The following is a 14,108-nucleotide window of genomic DNA, read 5'->3' on the forward strand; positions in this document are numbered from 1 at the left end:
GGAGCTGCGCCTTCTCAGTGGCTGTTCATGGGAGACCCTGTGTTGTCATCCAGGCTCACTGGGATGGTTGTCGCTTTGTCTCTCTCATACTGTACTTGGCCCTTTGGTTTTCGAAGATCAGCATCAGGCCCCTTTTCCTAGACTCCTCTACTTGGAAACATTTGTAAGTTTCCCTACTAGAGTCCGTGGTGTGGCTGAAGCCACAGTAAGGAGATGGGTCAACCTGACCCATCCCAGTGGAAAGGTCCTTTGCCCTGTCCCAGTCCAGACACCCGCCCCACCCTGGCCCCAGCAGACACAGGGCCTGGTGGGAAGTTGGCATACGGGGGCCTGGGTGAGTGGTCTGACCGTGTGCTCTGCGGGGAGGGTCAGCCCTCTGGTGGTCAGGGTAGAGGCGGGGCTGTGCTGCTCATTTGCCACTGGTTGATCCCACTCCCGGAAGGCTCTGTGCCCCCACAGTGAGGGTGGAGGTCCCGCCGAGTGGAGCCTTTATAAACAGAGGCAGCGACACAAACAGCACAAGAGACAGCTAGAGGGACGGCTGCACAGGTTGACACATCAAACTCTAAGCTCCCTGAGGACTGGGTCATTTTCCCAACCTCAGCAGCATTTGGCCTACCTTGAATCCAATGGCTCTGTGTTTAATGAATGAATGAATGAGCAATTGGCTGAACTGCACTTGAGGCAGCTCAGAGAAGGGGAACTTTAACATGGTCTGGAGTCATCAGGGAAGACTTTGTGGAGGAGGTGGAGTCTGCACTGCCCTGAGGGGGCATCTGGAAGGCAGTGGACAGGTGGGGGGAGCAGTGTAAGCGAAGGTGGGGTAAGGGAATGTACGTGGCGTGGACATGGACAGATGGAATTTGACATCAAATATTTACTGAGCACCTACTCTGGGCCAGGAACTGTGATTAGGGTTAGGGATATGCCAGGGACCAAGGCACACCTGTCTCTCCTCTCACGGAGCTGTCAGACAGTGATAGGTCATCGCAGGTGTGATACCTGTGGGCTTCAGGCACGTGACTGGGAGCCAGGCCTCCTCGGAGGCCTCTGGGAAGGTGACATCTAAGCTGAGCCACGAAGGAGGAGCAGGAGCTGGAGAGGTGAGCCCGAGCGTGGAAGGTGTGTGTAGGGCGTGAGGCCGATGGTGCACCTGGGGGGTTGCATTATTCTGAGCACTTTCTATCAGGTGGCCTTCAGCCTCCGGGCAGGTAAGTCCTCCTAGGATCTGAAAGGCTGGTGGATCCTCAGATTGCGCCACCACCCTGACGTCTGTGTGTGCTAGGCTGGCTGGGCGAGCCTTGCTGCCAACAGCAAAGGCTCAACTCCAATGGATGTCACAAACAGGAAATTCCCTGTGAACCTCTCCGTGTTCTCACCTGGGCACTCTCAGAGCCATCTGGCTGACGTGCCACGAAGTCTGCTCCCACCCGCTACAGCACACGCTCCACGGCAGCATGTTCCTTGGGGTGAATCGGGGTCCTCCCCATTTCCATGTGTCTCTCCCTTGCCGCCATCTTCCTTGCTGAGTGCAGTCCCCAAACCTCCTGCTCAGCTTCTGGGAATGGGTGAGGGAACAGAAGGAGAAAACCCCTGGAAACTCCCTGGATCCCAGGCTGTCTTCAGTGGCCTAGCAACTTTTGCTTTGCCCTTTTCTCAGGCATCACTGGGGGCTTGCACAGGGGTCAGGCTAATGGGTGTTGCTCTGTGCCAGATTTGGGCTAAGTGCTGGGGTTAAAAAAGCAAAGTGTGCCTTCTTGGAACCCAAAGGCTAAGTGGGAGGCAGGCAGGTGTCAGGAGATTACAAATCAGTGTGGCAAGGGCTGTGATGGGGGAAGTACAGGAGCCCATAGGAGGCACCTTCTGGCTGGGAGCAACCTGGTAGCCTTCCTAGAAGAGGTGATATCTTATTATTGAAGGATGAGCAGGAGTTGTCCAGGTGAACAGGTAGTTCATAGGAGATGGAAGAGTGTCCCAGGCGGAGAGAACAACTTTTGGAGGTGAAATGGATCTGGCCTCTGGGGAAGAACACGTGGCCCAGTGCTGCCCTGCGGGGATGCATAGGGTGAGGTAGAGGGTGGGGAGAGGCCAAACTGAGCAGGTCCATGCACGTCATGATAACCTTCGGTTTTGTCCAGGGACTAGTGGGCGACCGCTGAGGGGGTTAAAGCAGAGGGATGGCATGGCCTTTTAGAGCAGGTACAGGCTCTGTGCAGCAGGCACTGAGTCCTTTGGCCTCTGGAGGCCTCAGCTTGTCTATCTGTAAAATGGAGACACCTTTCTTTCCATTTCTTCCTTTGTGATATAGCAAGTAGCATCCCCTTTCTTGAAAATGATCTGTGTGCTGGTCAAAAGAGAGGCAACAAGATGCTTACTCATATTGTTGAGAATTTTTTCCATTTGGGGAAGTTTCTTGTATATTTTCCCCCCAGAAGTCCTCCTTCTTATCCTTTTAAGGATTTTTTTAAGGGAGGGTTTTCTGGGCGCTCAAGTTTTCAGAAGAACTGGGTAGCAACCTCTGAGGTAACTGAATCCAGAGCAGCCTTTTCAAATACAAAGAAAGTGAGAATCAGAGATGTCAATTGCTCTACCTGAGGTTGCGGAGCATGTCTGTAGCAGAACTGGACCTTGAAACCAGGACTCCAGATTCCCTGACTAGGCCTCTTTCCACCAACCCACACTGTCCCATTTTGCCAGCCAAGGCATTGCAGTGGCGTCTGGGGAGGAAACTGCATCCCAGGTCTAATTGTGGTTGGGTGTATATGTTTCTGCTTCCAACTAATTTGGCCCTTGTTTGCTGGGTTGTGGATATGTCGACATTATTTAACTTAAAAGAAGTGATGGGTGAGAAAAACCAAGCTGGAGAAGTGAAGCCACACAGGCAAAATGTTTATCCGTTGCTGGCACAAATAAGAAAAGTTTGTGGTGTTTTTTCCCTTTTCCTCCACACTTTGAAGATGAAGCGACCTGCGCCGTGTGGCCCAGCTGGGTGGAGACTGGGAAGCTAGCACTTAGACGCCAGCCTAGGGCTGTAGCATCCTAACAGCAAAGCCATTTATTGAGCACGCGCAGGCCCGTGGGCTTTATGCACTTCTTGTTTCATTCTCACCACCTCCTGTGAGATGGAGATGCCGGTCATTGCATTTCCAGATGAGGAAAGTGAGGCTCAGGGGATGGAATCCTTGGCCCACAGTCAGCCTGACAGGTCATGCTCAGGCCGTGTGCCATCAAAGCCCTGCGCCGACCTACTCTGCCAGACTGCTTCTCGGGGCAGAAGCCCTTCCTCACGTCCCCAGGCGGTGTTCCCGAAGGGTGGTCAGAGCCACCCGGGGCCTTGTGAAAACCCGGTTCCTCCCTGCACTACTGAATTGGAGTCTCTCATGTGGGCCTGGGAATCTGCATGTTTCACACACTCCTGGGAGATTCTGATGAAAACTGCCCCCTACAAGGTATGAGTGATGGACTCTGCCCGTTAGAGATGACAGTGTGTGAGCCTGTGGGCCAGGAGTCCATGAAGGAAGGGATAGAAGGTAGGAGGGAAGGAGAGAGGGGTAGAGAGAGAGAGAAGGAGGGAGGGAGGGAGGAGGGGGGAGAGAGAAAGGAAAGGAAGAAATAAAAATGCCTAGATGTTTACCTAATTTACCTAAAGAGGAATGAATTAATAAATTGCAGTGTGGTCACACAAAGGAATACTATACAACAATGAAAAGGAATAAATTAGACCTACATATATCCATATGATGCCATTTATATGTTTTAGAACATACAGAACAGCATTGTATATTATTTATGGATGTGCTGCCGTTGCCATGGTAACAGCTAATCTTTGTTGAGCTGAGTGCTGCTCTGTTCCAGGCACTGTTCTATGAATGAAGTCATTCAATCCTCTTGACAGTCCTCTGACTTATCCCTATGAGGGATGAGCATTATTAATGTCTCTGTTTTCCAATGAGAGACGACTGTGACCCAGAAAGGTGAAGTGCTGTGCTCAGCTTCAGAAGGCAAGCACGTGGCAGAGCAGGCTTGGAACCCAGGTGGTCTGGCCCACAGCTCGGGCTCTAGAGACCATGGTCAGTTCATCATTCGCAACAGTCCTTAGAAAACTTGCCCCATGTGCTTGCTGGATGTTTGGGGCAAATTGGTAGGGGGGTTGCTGGGCAGGGGGTATTATTTCCCCACTTTACAGATGGGGAGACCAAGACCCAGCAGAGTGAAGCAAGTAGCCAAAGTCACAGAGTGCATTGCAAATGACATTGACATGTTTTATATTCGTGTGCCCAGCATTTTGTTCACCACATCTTAGTGATCCTGCCCCGGAAGGTGGAAGCTTCCCATTTTTCAGAGGAGAAAACTGAGGCTCAGCAGAAAGGGGGGTGGTGGGGACCAAGACTGGAACCCAAACCTGGCTGGCTCCAGAGCCCAGCCTGTAACCTCTGGTGGGAGGAAAGCTCGGGGACTGGTCTTGGAGTTCCCCACCCCCATGCTGGCTGCTTGCTCTTGGGGCCAGCCAGGGCCAGTGTCTGCAGCTGCCCTCCCCGTTTTATGGGGGCGGGGTCTGTGGAGAGCCAGCACATATGGGCCAGTGACATCATGTCTGCAGGGGCCCCTTGAGGACTGGCCCAGCTGCAAGAGCCTGGCTGGGGACCATGGGATGAGGGCCAGGTGACTTCAGCAAGGTGGGCTGGGTTGGGGGTGCCAGTGGAGTCAGGATTCAGTAGCTTCCTTCCGGAGGCCCCTCAGCACAGCTCTGGGTGACACAATGCCAACAAGCATTTAGAGTCAAATTGAGTTGAGAGGCTATTCCGGAGGCAACGCTTATGCAAGCTTCAACTAGATAGAGCTAATTACCATGGTTTGCAGACCCCAATCAAAACCATTCCTTCTAACCCTACAGAACACCTAGGGCTCTATCTGAGATTCTACAAAAGTTTCACACACTGTGATTACTTTCCAGAAACCAGATGGGTTCTTAGGCCAAATAAGTCCTCAAACCCGGAGGGCCCAGCCTCTCTAGAACATCAACTAGTTCCATCCCCCTATCCCATAGTATCGACACCTCCTTACAAAATTAAAAAGTTAGAATGGGCAAAGCCCAAATACCCCAAAAGAGTGGGAGAAAGATCAAAGGAGAAGGAGGAGTTATAACAGAGAAGAAAGATTAACAAATGAGTATGACACTGAGTCCTTACATTGATATTTCTTTTAGTCTCTAGTGTCTTGGAGCAATTAGAAGGAAAAACCTGAGACTGTGGAACTGTGACCCTTTCCAAACTCTGAAATTTGTTCTATACCTACTTGTTACAATGTACTTTGAAATATATATATATTTCACAATAAAAAATGTTTTTTAAAAAAAGCACCTAGAGGCCTTCCGAGCCGTGGTGTCCTCCCTGCCTCGCAGGGCTGTGAGCCTCTCAGTGATCCCGGGTCGAGGCATGGCACGTGTGTGCTTTAGGAGAGGCGAGTCACGGCCAGCAGCCGAAAGGGATCGAGTGGTGACCAGGTCCCAGCCCTGGCAGAGCCCGCAGTGGAAGCCCTTTACCACCCAGAGACAGGACCTCTCATTATTCCCATTTTCCAGATGAAGAAGCAGCACCTGGGAGAGGCAAAGCCACTTTCCCGAGGTCACACAGCTAGAAAGGGCTCATAGTTTGGACTCAAGCCCAAGCCCGTGGTCTCCTAGTCCAGTTCTCTTGATCTGTTATACCAGCAGGGGTGGGGTTTGGCCCTGGCAGGGGCAGGAATGAAGGGTAAGCTCTATGGGCTGAGGCCGAAGAGCGGTGGGCGGTTGTGCGGCGGGTCTTGCCTCAATCGCGGAGGACTTCCCGGCAGAGGCGGCTGGTCCAAGTTGGGTTTTGAGGCCTTTCTGGCGGGAACAGGGCTGGTTAGGGTCTCACCTGTGTCCCCTCATCCCTGCAGGCATGGCCTCCTCCCGTCGGGCTCCCTGCGTCTGACACAGACCCAGGTCAATGACAGTGGCCGCTATGAGTGCACAGCCAGTAACCCCGCGGGGTCCGCCTCCCGGCGCTACATCCTCAGGGTACAAGGTAGGGCCTGGGCTGACAGCTGCTGTCGGCCTAACTCTGCCCCTGCTCCCCACTGCCCAGGGCCCTGCCTTGCCCCCTCCTCTTTCTCAGGCCTCCTCCGCTCGTGACGCTCGCCCAACCCCTGGCCTTCAGCTCTCCTCTTCCTCCCGCCACCTCTCTCCAGTCCTGCATCTCCTCCCCCACCCGTTTTAGTTTCCTGGGCTGCTTAAAGCAAACACCATGAAATGGTTCTGCTTTAAACAGTGGGAATTAATTGGCATAAAGTTTGAGTGAGAAAATGTTCAAATCAAGGCATGGTCAAGGCAACGCTTTCTTCCAGAAAGCACGGCCCGTGCCGGTGCCTGCTGGGCTTTCCCTTTTCTTCCAGGTTTCGTTGCTCTCAGCTTCTGGCATCTGTGGATTTCTTTCTCTCTCTCTGTATTCATTCTATCTATAAAGGACTCCAGGAGTAGGGTTAAAACCTATCCTGAATAAGGTTGGTCACACCTCAAAAGAAGCACCTCATCCGAAGGCCCTGGTCACAGTGGGTCCACACCGGCAGGAGTGGGTTAGAGTTAAGAACATGTTTTTCTGGAGTACATACAGCTCCAAATCGCCACAGCCCTTTTTCTCTATCTCTCCTCCTTGGTTGGGGCCAAGAGAGGCTGTTTAGAGGCCCCCTGAGAAGGGACGGCAGGGCTCAGAGGGGACCTCAGTGCTGAGAGCCTGGGGGGTCATCGGGGGTCCCGGGAAGGGGGCAGTGGGGTCCTGCTCTGCCCCAGGAGACAGGGTTTGGCGGCATTAAAAGGCAGAGGCTCAGCGTATGCCTCTCCGAGCTCCCTCCTGATCAGCTGCCCACCTAAAGAAGGCCTTTCCAAGACCCTATTTTCACCCCATGCCTGTGGCACACCAAAAACGGGAGCTGTTGCCCCCCCGGGGAGCACCTGCAGCATGCCAGGCCCTGGGCTGAGCGCTTCATGCTGTGGCTTGGCGGTTCCTAGGCATCCCACTAAGGTTCTGGCTCCCACCCCAGCCAAGGGCTCCCAGGAACGGGTGTACCCCTGGGTCATCCAGAGGAAGCTGGTCCGAGCGAATCACTACATCAAAGAGGCAGGGAAAGTGTCATCTCTAAGACAAGGGTCACCCAACTACGACCCATGGGCCAAATCTGGCCCCTACCTGTTTTTGTATGGCCCATGAGTTTTACTTGATTAGGGGGGAAATATGAACCATGGTTCATGACAAGAAAATTATATGAAATTCAAATTTTGGTGATTATAAATAAGGCTTAATTGGGACGCAGTGATACCCATTCCTTTACATACTGTCTGTGGTGCTTTTGTGCTACAACAGCAGAGGGGACTAGCTGAGAAAGAGACCAGATGGCCTGCGGAGAAGCAAATATTTGCTCTGTGGCCCTGTACAGAAAAAGTTTGCTGGCCCCTGATCTAAGCTAATGCCCCATTTTACAGGTGGACAGGCTGAGTCCCAGAGAAAGAGCGAGGCTCAAAGGTTGGCTGTGCATTTGTATGAGTTATGAGAAAGACACAGAAGCAGGGAGGATAAAGAGCAGAGACTGAGGGTCGGCAGGAAGGGTCTGCACCCTGGCTCTGCCTCTGACCGGCTGTGTGACAGGCTAGTTGCTTGGCTTCCCCGACGTAAAGTAGGGGCGGCAATAATGCCTTTCTCAGAGTTGTCAGAAGGTGTCCGCATAATGCACTCAGCACAGTGGAAGACATTGTTTTCAGCAAGTGTGTGTGCTTGTGCATGCGTTTGTGTGTGTCTGTGAGAGAGAGAGGGACAGGCACACAAAGCATGTGCATCCTCCTACTCCTGGGTGGGGAGCCTTCCTGGCTCATTGCCAGGCCCCTCCTCAGAAGCTGGGAACAGGGTGTGTGTTCCTCAGCTTCCCCCAAGGGCCCAGGACCGCTTGCTCCAATGTCCTGGCAGCGTCCAGAGTGGGGAGGCCCCGGGCTCTGAGAATGCACCTAGGCCATGAGAAGCTTCCTGCACTCCTGACCGTACAGACCCAGGGCTGTGCCAGCTCCAGCCCCTATCAGCTGGGAGAGTGGGAGACTGGCTCAGTCCAGCCCCTATCAGCTGGGAGAGTGGGAGACTGGCTCAGTCATATAACTATTTGGAGCCTCACTTTCCTAGGAAGGTCTGAAGGAGACGGAGAATGAGAATGTGACTTGAAAACACAAATGCCCAAGGGAATGGAAACCTGCTGTCTTCCCCATAGCCAAGGGAAGAGGAGGAGGGAGTCAAGAATGACGAGAATAATTCTAACCACCATGTATTAGGCACTTGCTGTGGCCCGGGGGCTGTAGTAGCTGCTTTAGTGAAGCATCTTGCTTCATCTTCTGGGTGGTTTTGTTATGAGGGGGAAACTGAGGCTCCATGGGAGCACAGGGTCCCATGGTCTGTGAGGGGCCGAGCTAGGACTCAAACCTCAGCTATCTCACCTAGGATGAGAGCTTTGAAGCTCCTTAGTGTGTGCTGCCTCCCACCCTTGCTGTGTGGCTTTGAGTCAATTGCGTTGCCCCTCTGGGCTTCAGTTTCCCCTTGGTGTGCACTTGCTGTGTGGCTTTGAGTCAATTGCTTTGCCCCTCTGGGCTTCAGTTTCCCCTTGGTGTGCACTGAGGAGGTTGTTTCCCAGGTGGTGGTTCTCAAATGGTGTCTGGGTAGATACAGTTCTGGGGGAGGGGGTTGTGGGGTAAACAAGCCAAGTACCAAGGAGCGAGTCTTTCATGAGAGTAAGATGATTCAGGTGAAAGATCAGATTTCACTCACTTTTAGGGGCATAAATGGGGTATCCTGATGTCTTTTCTTCACAAAGCCAGGAGTCAGCAGCCTTTGGTTGCCTCCCACAGTGAGTTTTGCAGATCGGTGCTGCCCAGAGGTGCAGGGAGCCCTGTGACAGGCAAAGCCCTCCACCAGTCTGGGCTCTGGGGTCTGTGACCCCCTACCTGGTGTTCCTTCTTCCTTGACCCCCACTTCGTGGCCCTGTCAGCGCCCCCCCAGGTGCAGCCAGGCCCACGGGTGCTGAAGGTGCTGGCAGGCGAAGCCCTGGATCTGAATTGCGTGGCTGAGGGCAGCCCGGAGCCTCTGCTGAGCTGGTCCAAGGACGGGGCAGCCCTGCAGGGAGGAGGTCCTGAGGGCTCCATCCGCTTTGCAGCCATCCAGGCCTCCGACGCCGGGATGTACCGCTGTGAGGCCTCCAACAGCGCCGGGGTGGATGCGTGGGAGCTGGAGCTCAGGGTGCTGGGTAAGTCCCCCCACAGTCCCCAGAGCCCTCTCCTTACCTCCCCCAAACCTCAGCTTGGGCTTCTGAGACGTGCATCTGCTGTTCTGGGCTCAGCCCCCGCTGTCCCCTTCCTTGCTGGGACAGAGCGCTTTTCCTTTCTGGACCCTCCCTGGGCCTACCCAAAAACCCTGCAGCTGTGGGATGTCCACGTCTGGGAGCCTTATTTTTCCTGGTGGGGACTGACGAGCAGGTCCTCAGAGCCACCGCCAGGGGGCCCCTGCGCACCCTCTCCTTGCCTTGCGGTAAATGGACCTCTGAGTACATGGTAGACAGAAGGCCTGGGGGGGCGCGGGTTGAAGAACAGGTGCCTGGGCCCAAGCCCAGCCCCTTCCACTTGCAGCCGTGGGCCAGTCGTTCACACTCTGATGCCCAGTTTTCTCCTCTGCAAACTGAATCCAATAATATATGTGTGTGTGTGGGGGGGGGGTCAATGAGAGAATGTGAGGGAAGCCCCTGGAGCATAGTAAGTTCTGGATCAACAGTGCTAACATATTCCACTATTATGAATGCAAATGTTTATTAATTTAAGACAAAGTTAGAAAGTGGCTGCCAGAAGGGAGCTGGAGGGGGAGGACCACGCTCAGCCCCTGGTGTCTGGGGACGCGAGCTCAGCCTCCCCCAGCCTGTGGGGGCGCAGCCCAGGGGCTGCTCCATTGGCCCGGATTCCATTGCCGGGAAGCTGAGGGCGGGAGCACGAGGCTTGCATCCCTCTTCGCATCTTGCCGGTATTCTGGAGGGGAGACACCCTCCCTGCTGGCCCTGGCTCCGTGGGGGCAGCTCCAAGCCTTGGGCTCAGGGGTATGAGTGTGACCACGTCATTTCCTACCAGAGCCACCACACTGGGGAGCTGACGAGACCAGCGGCCTGCTGGAGCACGTGGCGGGAGAGAATGCCAGCCTGCCGTGTCCTGCCAGAGGTGAGGCTGGGGCCCGGGGTGGACTGGGGTGGGGGCTAGGGATGGGTGGGCTGTGGAGGAGCCCCCTGCCCCCATTCCGGTGCCCTAGATCACCCACCGATTATGGGGGTTTTCGGGGGGTCCTTACTCCTTGCCAGGGCCCTGCCAGTCATTTCATCCCATTTCGTGCCTGTCAGATGGGTATTGATCCTAGCCCCTTTTAACAAGGGACAATTCAGGCCCAGAGGAGTTAAGGGACTTGTCTAGGGTCACACAGCCAGAGAGTGGTCTAATTCAACTTCAGCTCTGCTCATCTCTTTAGCCACTTGCCCCTCAGTGTCCTGCAGCACAGCACCTGGGGATTATGACAGACAGGGCCAAGGAAGGGCAGGGGTACCTGTTTGCTTGGGCTTCATGGCCCCAATCACTCCCCAAGTCCCACTCTGATTCCCAGAGGGTGGACTCATGCAGTCCTGGACAAACCAGCCCTTCCGCAGGCTTCCTTTGGGGCAGTAGAGTGGGGCCGAGACCTCTGCGGTCAGCCACCCAGTGCTGAACCTACCTTGGCCTTTCGTGGCTATGTGACTGCGGGCAGTTTGGGCCTCCTTTCTGAGCCTGCATTTGTATCCCTGTGGTGGGTAAATGTGGTCCCTCCTGCACAGGGCCGCTGTGAGAAGTCACTGGAGCAGCAGGAGTTGCCCAGGTCCTGGCACTGTGCCCAGCACTTTGTGGGAGTTCGAGGAAATGCGTTGAAGGAATGGATTCTGTTTTTCTGAAAAACCTCGTTGTCCCACCTTGCTGATCATACTCTCTCTGCTGGACTTGCATCTTTCGTATTTGGGCTGTTTCATATGGGCGTTTTCTGCAGCTGACTTGTGAGGGTCTTGCTCCCTGAGTGCATGCTGCCTCCCCTCGAAGTTGTCTGGGTAGCAAGTGGCATGAGCCAGGAGAGCTGCCTCTAGACCTAGCTCTGCTTCCTCTTGCCATGGGGCCCAGGGAAGTCCCTGGAACAGGACACAGGGAGGGGCACATAAGAGCGGGACCAGCTCTGGCTCCTAGGTGTGTGGGGTGACTAGCTGTCCATTGCGTCCTGGGAAGGAGACAGACACGCCAGGTGGGAGTGCTGGAAGCTCAGCAGGTGCGGTCCCGAGCACTTGACCATGGCGTCACCTAGTGGCCATCTTGGGTAACAGCAGCAGCTGTTCCGCTTTCTCCCGGGGTGGGAGATGGGACCCACCCCGCCCAGACCTCCTGCCCTCCATTGCTGCCCACAACCCCACACATGCATCTCCTATCAGTCAGGGGCCTGTTCTCTGGGCCAGACTTCAGCTTCATTAGCATAAGCCCAGCCCCCTCCACATAACACTGCCTCACCCTGACCATGTCCTGCCTCCCAGGCTGACCTTGACCTTCCTTTTCTAGCAGGTGGTCAGTGCCTGGGGGACAGTGTTGGGTTCACCTCTGACATTCAGCGGCTGTGTGACCTTGGGCTTGGAGGGGCTGTGAGAGCTAAACAAGAAAGCAGCGAGCGCCATGCCTGGCACACGGGGACCCTCCAGTAGACGTGGCCCCACCATCTGCTCCTTCCTTGTGGGTGGGATGGAGAGGCCCGGTGCCCAGGCACCAACTCGCTGGACATGTCGTCACTTCTCTTCTGGACGATGGAGGGGGAGGGGAGAGGAGGGGTTTTCATTTGCGCTGTGTACCCTGGAATCTTCCCATTACTGTGCTCCAGGGCACTCCACAGCCAGTTCACCATTAGAATTTTTGTATTAGAAGAAGTTCCAGTCCAATGGAACCCCAGCCCTTCCAGCTCGGAAGCCCTGGTCCTCCTGGGAGGTGGGGGAATGATGGGGTAAGGTGGAGCTTTCAGGGTGAAGCTGAAGGAGCCAGAAAGGGCACAAATGTGAGTGTGTGTATGTGTATGCACATGAGTGTATGTATGTGCGTGCATGTTGGGGGGTGGTGTGTGTGTGATGTGCATGTGTGCATGTGCAGCGGGGAGAGCAGGCACTGGGAGCAGGGCACTCTAGCTGGCAGCCTGGGCAGACACAAAGAAAAATGACAGAGGTCTCCATGAGAAGATAGGCACACAGAGATTAGCAGTTTGCCCGAAGACACACAGAGAATGGGTGGACATGAACGCAGGCCCCTGGGCCCTGGGCCCTTTGCCTCGCACCAGAGGCAAGTCACAAGCAGAAAGGGAGCGTTTTCAGCACTGTGAGGTGGGGGCATATGGTCATGCAGGGTGGGGCGTGGCAGGGAAGCCTCCTGAAAGGGGTCATGGGGTGCTTTACAGTGTCACATCTTGACCCCAGTCCCCCATGCCAAAGTGGGTGGCTCCCCCCTCCCTCCCAGGGCCCCTTTCCCCCCCTCCCACCAGCTGAGAGGGAAAAAGAGAGTGTGTGTGTGTCCACAAAGGGTGCTCCACGCTGCCGGGGAGGTGGTGGGCCCTTCCTGGCAGCGTGAAGGATAAAGTGTGGGCCGTTCTTCCTGGTAATTATTGTGAATCCCGGTGACTAGCGAGGAGAGTGAGTGCTGACGGGCTGGGGGCGCAGGGATGGAGGTGCCCAGGGGGCTGACCTGTGAGTTTGGGGAGGCGGCCCTGGCGTTTGGCAGCCCCTGCATCCTTTCCCTTCTACTCAGTGTCCATGGAGATGAGGGGAGGCGCGGGCTGGGGGTGGGTGCTTCTGTTGTCCTGAGGCTGACTCAGCAGGTGGGGGCAGAGCTGGGGTTCACAGCCAGGTCCGGAGACTCGGGCCCTGCTATAACTGCTGGGCAGCGCTGCTTCTCCAGTTGCAGTTCTTGGATGGTTGGCTCATTCCTTCCATGCCGCTTGGAGGACCTACTATGTGTCAGGCCTTGTCTTAGGGGCTGGGGTTACAGAGATGGCTCCACTCTCAGTAAAACGCAGGCGACTGCTCACTATGCACCCCCTGGGCACCAGGCCCTGTGGAGCAGACAGTCTGTTGGCAGAGACAGGTCAACCTGGGGGGTGTCTGAGAAGAGGATCCTAGGGGTCATGGCGCTCACGTGGTGTTTTAGTTTGCTGATGCTGCCGGAACTCAATATACCAGAAACGGGTTGGCTTTTATAAAGTGGATTTATTAAGTTACAAGGTGACAGTTCTAAGGCCATGAAAGTGTCCAAACTAAGGCATCCAGAGAAAAACACCTTGACTTAAGAAAGGCCAATGGCATTCAGAATACCTCTGTCAGATGAGAAGGCAGGTGGCTGGTGTCTGCCCATCCTTTGGCTTCTAGTTTCAAACAGTTTCCCTGGAGCTGTTTTCTTTCTGCATCTCCAAACGTCTCTGTCTGTATCTCTGAGCTCTTTCCTTCTCCATGAGCTCTCTTAAAGACTTCAGTAAACTGATTGAGACTCATCTTGAATAGGAAGCGTCACATCTCCATCTAATCAAAAGGTCCAACCTACGATTGGGTGTGTCACATCTCCATGGAAACCATCTAGCCAAAGTTTCCATCCCTAACAATAGGTCTGCTCCACGAGGTTGGATTAGGAAAAAGAACATGACTTTTCTGGGGTACATAACATCTTCAAATTAGCACCCAGGGGTTGTGTCTGGTTCATGCTTAAGTGAAGCGCCAGCTGGGCACAGCAGCTGCCTTCCTCCGCCCCTGCATCCATCTGGCAGCACAGTGCAGGCTGCTGAGCACAGCAGACTTGTTCATTTGTTCATTCATTCAACAGAGGTTTATTGTGCACCTGCTATGTGTATTGCTGGGTAGGGCCATGCAGTGGCCTGGATGGGGCCACAGGGAAACTGGGAAGACCATCAAGAGGTGCAGCATTAGGTGGGGGGCAGGGAGAAGTGTGGGTTCCTAGAGCCCGAGGACAACAGCTCCTTGCAGCCTAAGGA

General features: G+C 54.7%; 1 protein-coding gene across 1 annotated transcript in view; it reads left to right on the plus strand.

Moving 5' to 3' along the window:
• The window catches only part of HMCN2 (hemicentin 2), a 149,043-nt gene that overhangs the window by 56,806 nt on the left and 78,129 nt on the right, over nucleotides 1–14,108 (plus strand). Inside the window, exons 23-25 of the mRNA XM_077128152.1 lie at nucleotides 5,920–6,047; nucleotides 9,040–9,294; nucleotides 10,163–10,249. Of these exons, the coding sequence (XP_076984267.1) occupies nucleotides 5,920–6,047; nucleotides 9,040–9,294; nucleotides 10,163–10,249 (470 nt within the window). The remainder of the gene's footprint in view (nucleotides 1–5,919; nucleotides 6,048–9,039; nucleotides 9,295–10,162; nucleotides 10,250–14,108) is intronic.

The sequence above is a fragment of the Tamandua tetradactyla genome, chromosome 2 (genome assembly GCF_023851605.1).
Source record: "Tamandua tetradactyla isolate mTamTet1 chromosome 2, mTamTet1.pri, whole genome shotgun sequence".
Classification (NCBI taxonomy): Eukaryota; Metazoa; Chordata; class Mammalia; order Pilosa; family Myrmecophagidae; genus Tamandua; species Tamandua tetradactyla.